Source organism: Podarcis muralis, chromosome 5, assembly GCF_964188315.1.
Source record: "Podarcis muralis chromosome 5, rPodMur119.hap1.1, whole genome shotgun sequence".
Lineage (NCBI taxonomy): Eukaryota > Metazoa > Chordata > Lepidosauria > Squamata > Lacertidae > Podarcis > Podarcis muralis.
The window spans coordinates 70,504,207-70,521,579 of NC_135659.1; the positions used below are offsets into that span (position 1 = coordinate 70,504,207).

General features: G+C 41.9%; 1 protein-coding gene across 2 annotated transcripts in view; it reads left to right on the top strand.

Moving 5' to 3' along the window:
• Window positions 1-1,715: 1,715 nt before the first annotated feature.
• MMP24 (matrix metallopeptidase 24) overlaps window positions 1,716-17,373 on the top strand; it is a 31,752-nt gene continuing 16,094 nt past the window's right edge. Inside the window, exons 1-3 of one of the 2 annotated variants that reach the window (XM_028734742.2) lie at window positions 1,716-1,949; window positions 14,764-14,912; window positions 16,642-16,758. In XM_028734742.2, the coding sequence (XP_028590575.2) occupies window positions 1,785-1,949; window positions 14,764-14,912; window positions 16,642-16,758 (431 nt within the window). In that variant the 5' untranslated portion in view covers window positions 1,716-1,784. The remainder of the gene's footprint in view (window positions 1,950-14,763; window positions 14,913-16,641; window positions 16,759-17,373) is intronic. The other variant, XM_028734743.2, reaches the window with a different exon arrangement.

A 17,373-nucleotide genomic window follows, 5' to 3' on the forward strand; every position in this document is an offset into this window, starting at 1 on the left:
ATAGAAATACATAAATGATTGTCTAAAAACAAGCATTCAACTCCTTGTTAATTAGCATCCATCTTCGACATGGGTATCAAAATGGAAAAACACTCTGGTCAGCATTCAGTTAGGACTAGGCTTAGGTCCCTAAAAAGCAGGCTTCCACAGGTTTCTATCACCTCCTTGGACATTGCCTTTTTGACACTGACAGTAAACTTCCAACCACAAAGTGTGTCAGGTTAACTGTAACTTTTTCTAAGAAGAGCAGGTACTAGCTAAATAGGTCATGCTGCTTGCAAGCAGAGTCTGACTGAGAGAGAAGCAATCATGGTTGCACTTACATCAAGAGGGTCTCTCTCTCTCTTTCAGCGCAATTGGCCCTGCATGCCACCTTTAAGGGAATAGGAGAACTGGAGTGGTGGTCCCATCAATCCTCCCTGGGCTCTGAGCCTTCTTCCCATGGTGGTTCTCCAGCTCATTCCTCCCACCATTCCTCTGCGTCCAACCAGACCATGACATTGTGTCACAGTCATCATAGATCTCTAACCTGCTAATTTAGCATTCCATATCTACAATGAAAAAGCTAAACGATATTTCTCAGAACTTGGTTTACCCCTGCTTTCTCACTTGGTATGAGAGCCACAAGTTTGCACATTTAAAATTACTTAGGTTACCTCTCAATACACTTAAACCTCTGGGGGAGGTGTTGGGTCACAATCAGTGCTTTTTTCCAAGGGGTATTCAAGGGTACTCAGTACCAGCACTGCACCTTTTTTTCTAGGGGGGGGACACTGGTCATAATAATTAGGGAGATGGAAGTGATAAGCATCACCTTGAAGCAAATTTACTAGTAAATGAAGGGATTCCGAGAGTGGAGTAAAAAGGATAATAATGGGGGGGAAACCACTTGAAAGTTAGCCCCGTTATACAATGTTACTTAGTCATTGTGTTTAATAGAATTGGGTTGTAATTCAAGTCTGCATGTATTAACAAATAAAAATAAAATACCAAAGACGCTTTAAAGGGGTAGCCAGTGGTGGATAATTTCAGATTGAATAATCCAGGATAACAGCATCAGGAACTTTCACACGGTGACCACCTGCAATCAAGACACTTGATATCTAAGGTTGCAAGCGCCACTGAATTCAAAAGCTACAGATAGGTAGCCGTGTTGGTCTGCCATAGTCAAAACAAAAAAATATTCCTTCCAGTAGCACCTTAAAGACCAACTAAGTTACCAAGAACTAACTTAGTTGGTCTTTAAGGTGCTACTGGAAGGAATATTTTTTTTGTTTTGAATTCAAAAGGACTGACTTCCAAGTAGGCATGGTGAGGATTGCGCGCCAAAAGAACTTTAGAGCCCGTTCTGTTGCTGATACTTTCCCCCATGCTTTGGCGAGCATCTTGGAGCCCTTCAGCCTTTTTTTTCTCATTTTTTTTTTAGTGCCGTCTTTCCAACCCGGTCTAAGACCAAACCTCGCCCGCCCGCCCTTCTCCTCAAGCGGCGCCGCGTTTGCCACCCATGGTGCCCACCCTTGGCGAGCTTCTCCAAGGCGCGCCCTTCAGACAGGCAGACCTGGAACTGAAACCTTTCTTTCCCGCCACCTGGGAAGGAGGCTCCCAGAGCGGGTGGTGGGCACCGTCTGCGTGTCTCTCTCTGTGCGCCTGTGTTTGCGCGCGCGCGCGCGATTACCTCAAGGAACCAGCGGGGTTGAGTTGCATCGCGTCCCCTTCCCACCTCTGTGGCCGGGCGCATGCGCGGTCGGCCAGGCCCTGCTCTCCCTGCCTGAGCAGGTGCAGGGATGGGCCCCGCCATGGAGCGGAGGCAGCGGGGATGCCGTGGAGCCCCTGCCTGGGGGTGCCGCCGCCTGCTCCTCCTCCTCCTCCTCCGCGCCCCCCTGCTCTGCGCTTCTGGGGACACCAGCGTCGGCCCGGTAGGGACAGGGAGCGGCGAGCCGCCTGTCTGGGTGGGTGCCGTGAGGGAGACAAATGGGAAGCTGCCGCCCGGAGGGCTCCTTCCTCTCCATCCCCGGGCGTCGCCCCCGCTCCCAGCCCCCGGGCACGGCAACCTGGGAGGGGGGCGGCCTGCTGGGTCGCCCCCCGGCTGAAGGGGAGGGCAGGTGGGGGCGAGGTGGAGCTGGACCAGTGCGCCTTCCCCAGGCTGGCAAGGCTGGCAGAGACAGGGAGGGGCTGCTGGGGTGCCCCCCTTCCTCGCTCTCCTCCTGGCACGGCGGCGTTGTCTCCAATTAAATGAAGGTGGACGCGGGTCGAGGGGCTCCTCCCGGCGCCTGGGGCCGGTGTTGTTGGCTGTTTTCCTTCCCTCCGAGGAAGGAGTGGGGATCTCCAGGAAGGCTGCTGATGCGGGGGGAGAGATATGTTTGGGTGCCACTGCCTGGGAGGTCTGGCGTGGGGTCCTCAGGGCAAGGGGCCTGAGCTGCTCTCTTCCGCCTGCAGGGAATAAGGGGCGGCGGTGCTTGTGGGGGTCAGGGGCAATGCCATGATGCCATGGAGGACGGTGGCTACGATGCGCGAGGGAGAGAAAGGTGAATCGGGGTGCCCTGGTCTAATGGAAACGGGCACATGAAACATGTGAGCCAGCTTCTCCCGGGGGGGGGGGCGACTCGAAAATGTTCTTTCTTTTACGTCCCTAATGGTGCGTTCATGGGAAAGATCTGCCAGTATATAGGAACGTGCATACATGTTATTGAGCAGCATGCACAGCTTTTGTGGCCAGCAGCGCAGGCACAGAGGGAGAAGTACGGCGCTGGCTAAACGTTAATGGTGCTGTTGATTTTGGGTCTGTAATTATATTCCTGTACCCTCTTCCTTTTGCTAGCTTTTTATGGTGTTGTTTGGTACATGTCTCAGTGTTAATGCCTTCCATCAATAATAGGAATAATAGAAAAACATGGTGTGAAAATGCAGCCAGGCACAACTTTTAAGGACGAAGATATGCATGGTTGATAATGCACATTTTAGCGTTTAGGATGAGGTTGGCCAGTTAAATGAGGTGTGCAGTTTTGTTTGTCAATATAGCTGAGTGTTATTACCTACTCTGTCTTGAATATACCGATTTGGAAGGGTTAAATTAATGAGGTGGGTTGGAGATAAGGACAGTCCAGTTAACTGCGACTGTAGCACCTTCACAGAGCAGTGACAGGCTAGCAAACCTGTGCATAAAACTTCTGATACATGGGAACTGCTGGTCTGTTTCTTAACATTGACTGCTACTGTCCTTATCTCCTACCCACCTCTGTGCCTGCTGGTGAGATGCCCCAAGGATCTTGTAGCTGACATTGCTCGAACAGCAGCAGCAGCCCCTCACATCACATGCTAAACCACTATTGACCCTGAGATAGGACTGGGGAAGAAATTTTTATTGTTTGCATTTAAGAGCAAATCTGCCTAATCCACGTTTTCTGCAGCAGTACATGAACAACCATTATTCTAAATAATCACTTCCCCAGATTTTGTAGTGCTGTCCTTCAGACAAGTACTATGTACAGAAATGCATATACTCTAGTAAAATATGCATTCAAATATATATATTCTTGAAAAATAACATACAAAATGCATTAGGGAAATTTGTTTGGCAAAAAAGGTATATTTTAGGCAATATTACATACAAGAGTGTATACTGTATTAAGAGAGATTTCTACAAAAAGGCCAAATTTTCATGAACTTTAAAAAATAAATAAATCTCAAGCTGATGTGCGGATATGGATAACTGAATTTAAGACTGGAAGAAAGAGAAAGTGGAATTGGCAGGTTTGCACATCCATAGACTGAGGAAACTTTCTAAAGTAGTTTGGGAGATGGGGTGGGGATGTTGTATCATTATGGGTGCAGCCAAGCATTTGGGCATGCCTAAAATAGCTGAAATAAGTTCCATTAGTTCCATCATCCCTGGTCACTGGTCCTGCTAGCTAGGGATAATGGGTGTTGTAGTCCAACATCTGGGGACCCTAGGTTGAGAAAGGCTGATCTGTAGAGTTGGGTGTGTATGTGCAGGTGAATGCTCCTGTAATGAAGGAGCTTGTGCTAATTACATTTAATATGCTACAGTTCTGTGGCCCCAATTTGGAGAAAGTTACATTTTGGTCATTTGAAATCAATGGGACAAGTGGATCACATTACAGCTAATGTTAAGTGAAACTAATAGTGCATTCTTAAAGATGTTTCCTTAGAAGGAATTCCATTCAGTTCAATAGGATTTACTCCCATGTAAGTGTGTGTAGGTCTGTAGCCTAACATTCTTTGGATAGGATTCTATGAGCGGAGAAACTACCATGGCATGTGTGCACCCCCAGTGGTAGTGCTGTGTGATAGCTGTGGATGCATTCCTGCCCTTAATTAGGCATGGTTAAGTTTCCTTTAATTTAATGAGTTCTGTACCTGAGTAACTGGATGCAGGGTTGCAGTTGCAGAGAGATCCTCCTTTACAGTGAAATATATGCATATCTGTTCAGAAGTAATTCCCATTCAAGTTCAGTTGGATGTGCCCCAAGGTAAGTGGGTATAGGATTGCAGTCTTATACTGTAATCCCAACCCCATTTAACTGTGAGTAAACCCCATTGAATTAAATGGGACTGACTTCTGAGTAGCCGTGGTTAGGATTTATATATTTATTTAGAGCGTTTGTACCCTGCTCTTTAGCCAAAAAGGCTCCCATACAATACATTTTAATATATATATAGTCCCTTCCTGCACACAAAATCCAACTCAGGCCCCAATTCTGTTCTTATAATGACCAGCTTCTGGTACAATTCAGAGGTAGGAGGTGCCTGATGGCAAACTGATGGAATGAGCCCTGCTTCCTATCTTTCTCACAGAGGCAGTCTGATGAAATGGCTGCTTCAAGGTGAAAGTTGAGGGAGAGGAGTCCTGATGGAGCTGGTCTGTCACAGCAGAGCTGATGGAGTGAGCTCTGCTTTCCATCTCCCACTGACAAGCAGAAGGGGACAGATGGATTACAGCCTTAGTTGCAAACATAGGCTAATGGAGCCAAGTTTAATTGACAATGTGAATGATCAATAGATTAATTACATGCTATGCAATCAATAAATATATGGAAAACTATGCTATCTGGATTTATGATATGGAGCAGGGGAAGAGTAGAGGAGGGAAATGAAAGCTAGAAACATAGATGTAAAGAAGCATAAAATGAATTGAAACAATAGAGTCATTAACAGTATTTACCCAAGTATTTTTTAAACTAGATATGTCCTCCTGGGTGCCATTTTTCATGAAGTTTGAACCATTAGTTCTCAAGCTATTTGAACTAGGAGTAGCTACCATTCTCAAGTTCATTCAAATGATAGAAAATAATATGACATAATTTGCTCGAGTTTTATAGAAGCATTTACGAGAAATCTATTTGAATATAGAAATATTTAAATGAATAGTTGGGTCTCGAGCCCTGAATTATATTGTTAATGGGCGAGGTTGTACACACTACCTGGCACAGGTTCATATTGGTTGTTGTTGTTGTTTTGTATTGTGGAGGCAGCATAGCCGTGTATGAAAAGTATAGAGAAAAGCCATCCTCATAAGCAATTCATAAGCAATAGAAATGAGGAGCAAATATGCTACAGGTACCATTAGGCATGCAATTTTCAAGTAAACGTATAGCTCCCCCCCTCCTTGGGTTTGACAGTTAGTCAACAGATGCATGAAGTCCTTGGTGCTTTACTTTATATTCACTTGCTAAGTACTGAAGTACTAAGTACTTTGTGGACTTCAGCGTCAGATCAATGAACACAAGGTGCAGCTGCTGTGTAGGGTGACATTAACTAGCACGGGGTGGTTCTATCATTAGTCTTGAAGCTGCTCTGTCTCCTTGCAGATGATGTAATCCTAGGTTAGAAATGAGTAGTTGCAAAGTAGCTTTCTGGCATTTTTGAGTAAGACCCATTTGTAGACAGGTAAACCCTGCTATTTCCATAAATGATATTTCTACTAGGCGCTTATGTGAATTGTTGAAACAGGCCTAAAAGGTAAATATAAATATATATATATATTGCCATTTTTAGGGCAATTGCCTGTTTGCTTTGAGCCTTAATTCAAATCTCTGAATATTTATTGTAAAGTTCAGTTTACATTGCTAGACATTTGTTGGTGGTTGGTAGTCCTTTGAAACCAAAACATTTCTCCCCTTACACAAACTCTTGAGTTTGTCTTGAGTGACAATAGCAGAAAGATTTCATCCAACAGAAATTACACCATAGTTCTTCCCAAAATCCAAACACAGATGTGAACAAAAGTCAGTTTAGGTGATAATGAATTTTTCATCTGCCCAGATCCTTTTTGTGACATGTTGAAACAGCAGTCAATATATTCCATCTGAAGGAATTGTTTGCTGATGCAGCAAGTGTTGAGATTGGGCTGTTAGTCATTTGAGGCATGCATTGTAGAACTCAAAGAAGCTTTCCTTCAGGTATCGGTTTGTCTGCTCATAATTAAAATATAATGCAAGAGAATATAAATTATTTAAATCTCCATGAAACTGAAATTGTTGCAGAGCAGTTATGGCTGTCCTGCTTCAAGCTACTGGTCAACTGAGGCAATCCTTATGGGGAATACAAAATGTCGGAAGGAGTGTTTAGCACAGCCCTCCTCAGGTGTATGGAGCCAGCTATGTGGTTCTTTGGATCACAGCCATTTTACTCTAACCATAAGATTCAATATCATGCAGTTTCTAACACTAACTGTAGAGTGAAGAGATGATCATGTAAAAATATTCTGTTGGATCATTAGGAGTCCATGTCTCAGCTTCCATTTTAAAGGGGTAAATAAATGCTGTAACTGCAACTTTTGCCATAATCACAGTACTGTTGAGTTATGTGGTTACTGCTCTCTCCTTTTCGGTTCAGTTATTTATTTCTGTTCTTAATGTATCTTGAGAAGCTTTAAACATTGTCCTCTACTACTCTATTGACTTGATGTCTTCATAAAAATAATTTTAACCTTTAAGTTTGGTTTTCTTTGACTTTGAAGTAGCTTTGACTTTAGTAGTTTTGAAGAAGCTACTAAAAGTGTTATTAAATACCTTTCCTCCACAGCAAGTTCTGTTTAACGTTTCCAGAATTATGGGCAGCATCTAAGAAATTAAGTTGCATTAGCACAAGGATTTGTGTTTATGCAGTGAAGCTCCCCTTCCTCTCTTTCCCCCTCTTACACACCACAAACCTTCTCCAGGGGGTGGGGGTGGGGGATGACACATAATAGGTTTAGGGGTGTAGGGGGAGGAGAGGATGGAGAAGTTCTGTTATACAACCCGAAATCCTTGCACTAACATAACTAATTCATTGGGTACCATCCTATGTTACTTCTTTTTCTTATGGGAAATATTTGTACATAACATACGTGTGTGATCAATTAGGCTGCAATGTATGCTAACGTCTATCATAGTTTGTCTAATATCAATCTAAATTGGATACATCAGTTTACCAGTTTTTGGCAGTTCACCAAAGACCTCCACTAAACACATTCTTATTATGTAGTCCATGTTCTTTCACCTTGCCATAATCTGTTATAATTTTGATATTGAATTCCTGTCTACTATATCAATGACTGAATATTTAAAACATTAGGCATTTTGGGGGCAATAAGTTAAAGATAGATTCAAGCATGGGCGTATCCAGGATTTTTGTTAGGAGGGGACAGACCTTTTGTTAGGGGGGGCAGAACCTCAGTTTGCTATGTATTTTTATTGAATTTTATTGATGGGGGCAGTTGCCCCTCCCTGCCCCCCTTGGCTGATCTGCTTCAAATGCAACACTAAGCTATGGCTTATATAGGAAACCATGAGTTACTGTAGCTACCAGTTGTCCCACAGACAATTTATTTGAAGCTTGGTTTGTTTTCCAGCTTCTTGAACCTTTGTAGCTTGATGAGCTCTGAGGTTAGGTGGCCAAACATCCCATGGTTAAGGAAGGGTGCTAGTTTCCCACATAGTATCAAGTCATAGTTAAAACAAATCAAGATTCATAAGCTAACAACAAGCCATGGCGTCAGATTGTGGTTTGTTGGCTACAATTGTACCATAGTTGAGCCACTGGGCAATGTTCACACAGAACACTAAAAAATGACTTAATAATCCATGTGAATCAGGTCAGTGTTAGCTGGTTTACCCCTTTTTATCTGTCCAACAGGAAAAGTGAGTTCTGTTCACTGCATTCAGATTCTTACAGAGGCAACACTAATATTAGAAAATTATTTAATATAGCCAACTAAGGAATTAAATAGTGTTTCATAGCTGAAGCTAGAAAAAATTGAAACAAAGTAAGAAACATTTTTCCGATGACAGCAATAGGCTTTCTGACCACTGTCTTCCAGGGTGGTACATAAAATGCCAACTGTTTCAATTTCCCAGAACAGAGATGAGTTTTACGGAATATTTGTTCCGCCTATAGTTTTAATGTGAAAAATCCAGTGAACTGTTTCAGGCAGGCATTTGGATTCTCAGTCCCCCCCCCCTTTCCGTTAATATTTTGTTTGAGTACATTTCCCTATACATTTCTGGCAGTATCATTTATATGAACTCATGCACCTGAATGTTTTAAGTTCTCTGCTTTCTGAAAAGTTAATCAGATTAAAAGTATATAGAAGAAGGGGGAAATGCTTTGCGCATATTAAAATACCTTGGTCCTATAATTTGGAGCTCAAAACTCATAAATGGGTTTTAATTATTAAGTCCAAAAGAAATCTTGTAACCCTGGGGGTGGGGGAGCTTCAGATGCTTGGGTGAAAGTATAGAAACACGGGTTTCTGCCTTAGCTCTGCCACTGCAGGAATTAAAGTACTAAATTGGTCATTTTCGTAAGGTTCAGGGAACGCTGTAAGAAATGTTAATGTACTGTGGGGTTTTTAATGCCACTTTACTGATTCTGAAGGGGAAGATGTCAATCCTGTCAAAAAGCTCATTTTATCCCATTTTATATGGCTATTCTTTTTTATATAGTTTATGGTCACCTGGAGACTGGGGGAAAAGAAAAACATTCTCACCTTCAAGCTTTCTTTTGCAGTGTCTAATCACCCTTAATATGCTGTTGTTGGCATCTGTCTGTGTTGGTAGACAGGGCGGAGTGTGCCCTTGGCGGTGAAGTCACTGTTATAAATTTACAGCGCCTGCTGTGGCTGTAGAGACCGACACAGGAGAGACATGATTTGTTGCAGTTGGGGCAGATGAAGGTATCTGGTTATGATGCCACAGACGCACCATGACGTTTCTTCTCTGCACTCCTCCCAGTGGTCATTCCTCCTCTGTTCACTGCAATGGATGCATTACCTGCCTGCCTGTCTTCAGGCACTGCGGTTGTTGATGCTGCCAGCCTTCAAGTCACATTTGTAGACATCTTTGTAACACAGAGTTGGTCTGCTAATGGGTTTGGTGCCACCCATAATAGTCCTCTAACTTAAATGTGTTATAGTTTTGGAAATTGTCATCCTGCAGTCGTTCTGCTAGAGCTGGAGAAAGTAATGATGTGCCTAGTATACAGAGGCAAATTCTTAAACATCCTAAGAAAACTGAAAGATTTCTGAGACCCGTCTTAAGGTCAAAAGCGAGTGCAGGTAAAATTAATATTTTGCATTCTGAAATGATGGGCATAATTCTTAGTTCTCCAAAATGTACAGCTACAGGAGAGTAACAAGGGGAGAGAATATGTGGGATCCATCTGTGTTGAATACCAACTGCCTTGACGGCAAGGCCAGCCTGCAACACTGCCATTTATGTCTACCATTACCTTTGTGGGTTGGTTTTCTGCCTGGGAGGGTGCAGCTATACAATTCCCTTGTCATCACTAAGTGATTTCAGCCTGCTTTCTCTTGTCTCCCCTTGTCGCCTAGCTCTGCCCAATAATTGCTTTAAGTGCTTTTTATTTTTGCTCTCTTGTTTGATTATCACACACACACACACACACACACACAAAGTGAAGAGAGATGCTAAAATTTTAAAGCTGAAATTAAAAGAGAAACTCGTAGTGGTGGGGGAAGTAGCCCAGTAAAATGGCACTTACCAGGAAAGTCATGCCTTTTTAGTTGGTGCTAAAACACCAACAATTGTTTTAATAATTAAAACGAACAAGCAAAAGTGCATTTTAGTGCAAATAAGACAGATTTTTAAAATCATCATCATCATCATCACTCTCACAAAAATAGCATGCACCGGGTGTACCAAGAATGGGGAACCTGTGGCCCTTTAGATACTGCTAGACTACAACTCCCATCACCCCTCACCACTGGCCATGTTTGCTGAAACTGAGGGCAGTTGGAGTCCAACAATATTTTTTATGGCTGCAGGTTCTCCATCTCCTAGTATAGATGCATTGCTCACTTGCTCGATAAAGCACAGCACATATTACAGCTAAGGGCTGTATCCGTATCACCCGACTTTTTCAGACCCAAGACAGGGACATACGTCTTCTGAGATGATCTTCTGGGTGAGTCACATGACCCATGCCTTGCTCTCGCCACCCCCCAAAAGGCAAGGGTATGGCACTCAAAAGGGTTGCCGCAATCTTGCATGAAAAAATGGGATATCCCATTTTTTTATGGGGCACCTAGCAGGTTTCTGGTGCTGTGCGTGTGGGGACCCACTAGGATAAAGGGGCTTAACATTTCCTTTCCTCCCCCCCGCATCTCCCCAAATCTGCTTTGTAGGGTCCCCAGCCCTTTGGAGGGTGCACATGGGGGCTGGAAGGAACAGGGCAGGAAGAAGAACTTCTGTTCCGCAGGTAGAACTCCAGTGTTGTTCAATACAATCAGGTTTTCTGCAGAAAAAAAGATGGGGAAATCCTACAAAGATGGGGAAATCCTACAAAATGATTATAACAACATATAGATGCCCCAATTAAAAATGAGTTCCAAAAACATGATAATTTGGCTTGGTAATTTGGTGGTTTGGTAAAATGTTGGTGTAAAAGAATTCTAATCCTTCCTGCTTTTAATAAACACACCTTGCAAAAATATGAAGGGTCCAGCTTCTTTCTTTGAGGAAGAAGGTTGCCTACCATTGATGTGTTTTTATTTATTTATATTTTAATAACCACTTACACACAGTTCTCAATGTGATGTGAAATAAAAGCACCTTAAAAACAATTAAACTATTAAAAATAAACACACAAATAACATATATCCCAATACAGAATAGACACCCATAGCAGAAACCCATTCATGTAGCTGGAACAAAAATGGCCTCAATTGTTTCCAGAAAGTGTAGCCAGTGAGTATTTGCTGTATCTTGTCAGGAATACTGTAACACAGAGCAGGGCTTTCAGTGTGGCTGCCCCTGTTCAGAATTACTGTGCAGCAGGCCTCTGACAGCTTTGGAACTTGCAGAATAATCCCTCTCACAGACCACAGTGACCTAATAGGTGCATAAAAGATAAAGGTGTATTGGTTCCTCCCCTTGTATGGTTAGAGGAAGCTTACCCAAGCCCTGAGAGAAGAAGGCATGTTGACATTGTTGTTGAGTTGGATTTGTGGTAAATTGAGATCAATATTTCAGAACTTTTTGGATTGAAAAATTGGGCTTTTGTGATCAAAGATACCTATGATCTTAGTTTGGAGTGTTTAGCAATTGAGATCCTAGATAATTAGCAGAGACAAATAAGGCAGGATTTTAGTTTTGAAAGCATACGCAAAGAACAATCCTCCTTGATTAGCAATATAGGAGAACACTGCCTCTCAATGATATGTACATGGAACCAACAGCTAGCCCTAAAATTGATGATACCTTATCCTGGAAGCCCCAAAAATTATTTGTGTAGCTAACTGATGAACAGATGTTGTGTCTGACTAATAGCCTTTCTGTGGCTTAATGACTCAGGATTTTGTTTTTGTCATTTTAATACATCTGGAATCTAAAAACTGGCTGGCTGGTACCTCTGCCCACCCCCACGCCTTTTTACTGCCTTTATATATTTTCAAGAATGCAAAATGAGAATCAAAGGAAAAAGAAAAACCCATAACAATAAAGCACCTCTGCCTTGAAAAAAACAAGGGCATTGTCATGTAGGAATCCTACCAGTATGCAGATTTGATGCACAAGACCTCAAGTATTTTCAGGTGCTTGAGGCACTTATAGTAGTGCTGCATGAATTTTGTGTTTTGTCCATTAAGACCAGAGCTTTTAGTGTGATGATACCTGCCCTTCAAAAGGTGCTTGCAATGAACACCAGGCAGAGACCTACAATATGGCATTTAGGTGCCTGCTTAACAGATACCTGTTCTCCTAAGCTTTCCCTGAGAGGTGATCCATCTATATTGATATACTAATTGGTTTATCCTGTATTCTGCAGTGTAGGTGCTAATGGAAATGGTTGCAAATAAATAAATAAATGTGGTCACCCTGGGCTGTCATGTAGTAAATCCTCTGAAATGGATGCAAGTTAGTGTTGCGATGCCATTGTGCATTAATTTTTTTTAAAAAATCCGCCTTATTGGACCTAATGACATAAATTAAGACAACTTGTGTATTTTTATGTATTAAGTTAACAGCAGAGCAGGATTATGCAGCTTTCAAATTAAAGCAAAATACATTTCTAAAATATGCTCAACAATGTGCAAATTAGGTGGGCTGGCTGTATAGTTGAGGCAGAGGGCACCAAAGCTTCTTTCTGCCTTTCAGGATGGCTTGGCTCAAATCAATGAAGTTTTGTTTTGCAGGCTTCGGGTGAGACATTTGTTTTGGATTTAATTAAATCGAACTGTCTTGAAATATTTTTCATTGGTAACTGCAAATATAAAATCATTTTGCAAACAGCTAAAGTGATTATGATCAGTGCCTATCTACTGAAAATTAGTGGCCATGTGTATCCAATGGGTATAAATTTTAATCTAGATTGTTATGGTACGGTAATTCCTATATATGTCTAACCCCATTTAATTTGGATTTCTTCAACTCTTTGTCATATCAGTACCTGCTGGACTGGACTGTTGTTCTGGGATTGAGTTATTTAGCATTTTAAATGCAACATAAATACCTCAATATGTGTGTGTGTGTGTGTGTGTGTGTGTGTGTACAGAGTCATGCTTGTGAAAATCCATTGCACGAGTAGATGGGCACAACTGGATATTGCTATGTATTTATGAAAGAGAAAATACAAATATAATTGGAGAAATGTTGCAGTATATAATAGCTTTGTGGGGTTATTTGATATAGAAACAGTATGGAAGAAAGAGTTCAATCCTAACCCTCTTTCCAAGTCATAGTCCCAAGCATTATCTCTTCCCTGCATCCCACCCTGTCCTCCTCCTGGCGCAGCTGCTTTTTGTGAAGAAAGAAAGGTCCTAAGCATGCTATTTTTTAAAAATGTCACCAACGCAACATTTTTAGTCCTCAGAATGTAGACTATTTTGAGTAAATTACTACTGTAGTCTGTAATAGTTGTGCAATAGAGCTGCATTGGTTGATGTCAAAACCTAAGACATTATTGCTACGTTGAAAATATGTTGAATTGGTTTAACTTGTGAGCTCTGCTCTATATTTGACAGGTCTGTAAACATCTTATCATCAGAATTTGCAAACACTGTGTGCGTTATGCTGGTAAATCCTATGTAGGTAGCAACACCAGTTAAGGTTGCTTTATGACTTACTTTCAATAGAGAACTAACTTTTTCACTTTTTAATCTAATATCAAATTTTAATCCTAGCTGTTTGCCTAAGAGTACATATTCCTTTTAGAATTCTATGGACTAATGGTGAATTCATTCCCTTCCCCCATTTTATATGCAATAGAGGGAGATCTTAAACAGGCACTGTCACATATAGTTTGAACCAAAGCTTTGTTTGGAAACAGGACAGTCCTTTGCTTGAGGCTGCCTCCAATCAGACTGGACAGCCGTGGTCGAGACTAGAGGAACAAATAGTCCGATCTGTTATAAGGCAATGTTTTAATTTTTCTCTGTGAATGTGTTCTTAAAGCCTTTCAAGTATTGGTCATATTTAAATGCATTAATTTCCTACATTGTCTTGTCACACCCTGATTTGATACTCATTGGAACTCTATGTAGTCTGAAGCACTTTGATAACACAAAAACCATGTGGACTACTATCATAAACAGGTTTATACATTTTGGATATGACAAAAAAACACACACCAAGATTGTGAAACAAAAATGTGTGGGCAATCTACCTACCCTCCACCCTCAGAACCACCTGGCATATACTTTAAAATAAGCGCCTCATCTGAAATTGAGATATGTACACTAATGACCTGTATGCAGACAAAAGAGATAAATTTGCACACAAACTGTAATTCAACCACCCCTGGGAGGTTAGCAAACTAGCACTGATTATGGCAATCAGGCTTTGCTCATGTTGTACTTTTATTGTTATCCTCAAAACAGCATGTATTCAGATATACCAAGTAGAATGAATGAGCTCAAAATATGCAGCAAACTGTTTCAGCTTTGGATTTTCATTGGTACCTCGGGTTAAGTACTTAATTTGTTCCAGAGGCTCGTTCTTAACCTGAAACTGTTCTTAACCTGAAGCACCACTTTAGCTAATGGGGCCTCCTGCTGCTGCCGCGCCCCCAGAGCACTATTTCTGTTATCCTCCTGAAACAAAGTTCTTAACCCGAGGTAATATTTCTGGGTTAGCGGAGTCTGTAACCTGAAGTATATGTAACCTGAAGTGTATGTAACCTGAGGTACCACTGTACGTTAAAACTAATAGAGTGTAACACTTTAAAAATAACACATCTAACCTGCTTATATATACTGTCAAATCAGACTATGTTGTAAACGTGGTTTTGCTTTACCATATTTTTCAGAGCTGGTTAAAAACCTATGGTTATCTGCTCCCTTCTGACACCCGAATGTCTGCTCTGCACTCAGGAAAAGTTATGCAGTCTGCAGTCACCACTATGCAGCAGTTTTATGGCATCCCTGTGACAGGAGTGTTGGACCCAACGACTATTGAGTAAGAGTTACTTTTGTAAACAGTTGAAAGCATTGTATTCACCAAAATCATCATTAATTGCTGGATGAAATCCTGTATAACATGGACCTGCATAAATTCACTTGGTGCTTATGTATTCTCTGGAACAGAACATGTCTCTGACTCCTGGCTCAAATGGCCAACCAAGCCCCATTTCTTGCTAAATAAATTTAACTGGAAATGATCAACTAACATAATCCATGTTAAATCCAAAATAAGTGTGTTCATACAGGGATTTGTGCTGGTTTAACTAAATCGGTTTAACAACTGGAACTCTGTGCATCACAGAGACATGCAAAAACAACATTGTATGCAATGTATAATATAACCATTATTGGGTTTTGTCTAAATCCCATATATACAGAGGTATTGCAGTTCTATATCTTAAACCATTCTATATTCTGGAAGATACGCTATTTCAAAATGCGTCTCTGACATAATCTGAGCCTGATCTTTACTGATTTGCGTAGTGCCAGATTGCATGAGATGTTATTAATGAGCACACAATTTTTCTTGCAGAAATAACTAGCAGGGCAGGATGGTTGTGGGGAGTGATGTTCCATATTGGAACTCTGGCATGGAGCAGAGAGTTATTTAGCCCTCTACTGTGGTGCAATTGCAATCTGGAACAGGGGAACCCCATTCCTTCAATTTACGTGGGCAGAGGAGCATTAGCTACTTCTAAAAGAAAAATCACACATTAAGAGCAAATAGTTTGGCTCTTATGTACACATAGTTATATGAATGTCAACTTTCCTCCCTTCCTGCTTCCTACAGCTCAGAATGTAGGTAAACTGATTGGTAAATGTATTGGTATTTTTACTTTTGTCTAATCTATAATGGTGGGGATGCGGGTGGCACTGTGGGTTAAACCACAGAGCCTAGGACTTGCCGATCAGAAGGTCGGCGGTTTGAATCCCCACGACGGGTTGAGCTCCCATTGCTCGCTCCCTGCTCCTGCCAACCTAGCAGTTTGAAAGCACGCCAGTGCGAGTAGGTAAATAGGTACCGCTCCGGCGGAAAGGTAAATGATGTTTCCGTGCACTGCCCTGGTTCGCCAGAAGTGGCTTAGTCATGCTGGCCACATGACCCGGAAGCTGTACGCCAGCTCCCTCGGCCAATAAAGCGAGATGAGTGCCGCAACCCCAGAGTCGGTCACGACTGGACCTAATGGTCAGGGGTCCCTTTTCCTTTACTAATCTATAATGGATCAAAGTCATTGTTAAAATATTGTTTTAAGCTCCCTCCCCACTTCCCAGAGTGATTTGGAAGTTCCAGAGACAGGTGTTTTTGGGGGGTTTTTTTGTTTTGCAATTTTCCTGTGAAGAAAGAGAATCCTGAAAATGTGTGGTGCCTTGAAAGGATAGGAGAAACTGCATGCATGAATGTGTCACTAGTTCTTAAACCTCTTCAGTCTCCAAAAGCAACAGCAACCCCTCAATATTGCTTCTTGCTACCCTGCTTCAATAACTCTAAAAGCTCTTTTTCTGGCCCAGTTCAAGCTGCCCTTTTCTTTATTCCATTTCAGCGCCTGCCCTCCGGGCAGAACACCCTTAGGCAGGCAGGTGTAATCTGCATTCCTAGCTTATCTCGGTTGCCCATTAATTAGCATTCATTATTTGTAGCTGAACCACCAAACAGGACAGCCTAGCTCATAACCATGTCATTTAGCATATTTCCCAGACTCACTAGGGAATATTTCGCTTTCTAGGTGGATGAAGAAGCCTCGCTGTGGTGTTCCTGATCATCCCCACCTAAGCCATAGACGAAGGAGCAAGCGATATGCACTAACTGGACAAAAGTGGAGGCAGAAGCATATCACATACAGGTGTGTATAATCCAGTATTTTAAAGTTCAATACATAGATATTCAACTGAGTTCTATAGGGTGCGTGTGCATGTTTGCATGTTATGTAGCAATCAATATCCCTAGGTAATTTTGACTTATTTAATAGCCTGCTGCATATAAATGCCCAGGATACACATTTTCAGTAAGGATAAGCAATTGGAGTCACCTAGGCCAAATCTCTTCCCTTCAGAGGTACTGCCTGCTCCCAAATCGCCCCAGAAGACATGTGACAGGAGTGGCAAGTCAAACCACTGTCTCCCAGCTTCTGTTTCCTATCTATAAAATGAAAATACAAACAATTATGGAAGCATTATATTATATTGTATTATATTAGTAACCATAGCATAAGTCATGGGTTTGAGCCCCACGTTTGGCAAAAGATTCCTGCATTGCAGGGGGTTGGACTAGATGACCCTTGTGGGCCCTTCCAACTCTACCATTCTGTGATTCTAAGCAATCACACAAAAACGATATAACTTTTTAGAAATATTTATGTGTTCATACTAATAAAATTGTGCTGCCTCCACTGTCAGAGGCAGTATGCTTTTGAATGCTCATTGTTGGAAGAGAGAGTGCTCTTGCACTCGGGTTCTGC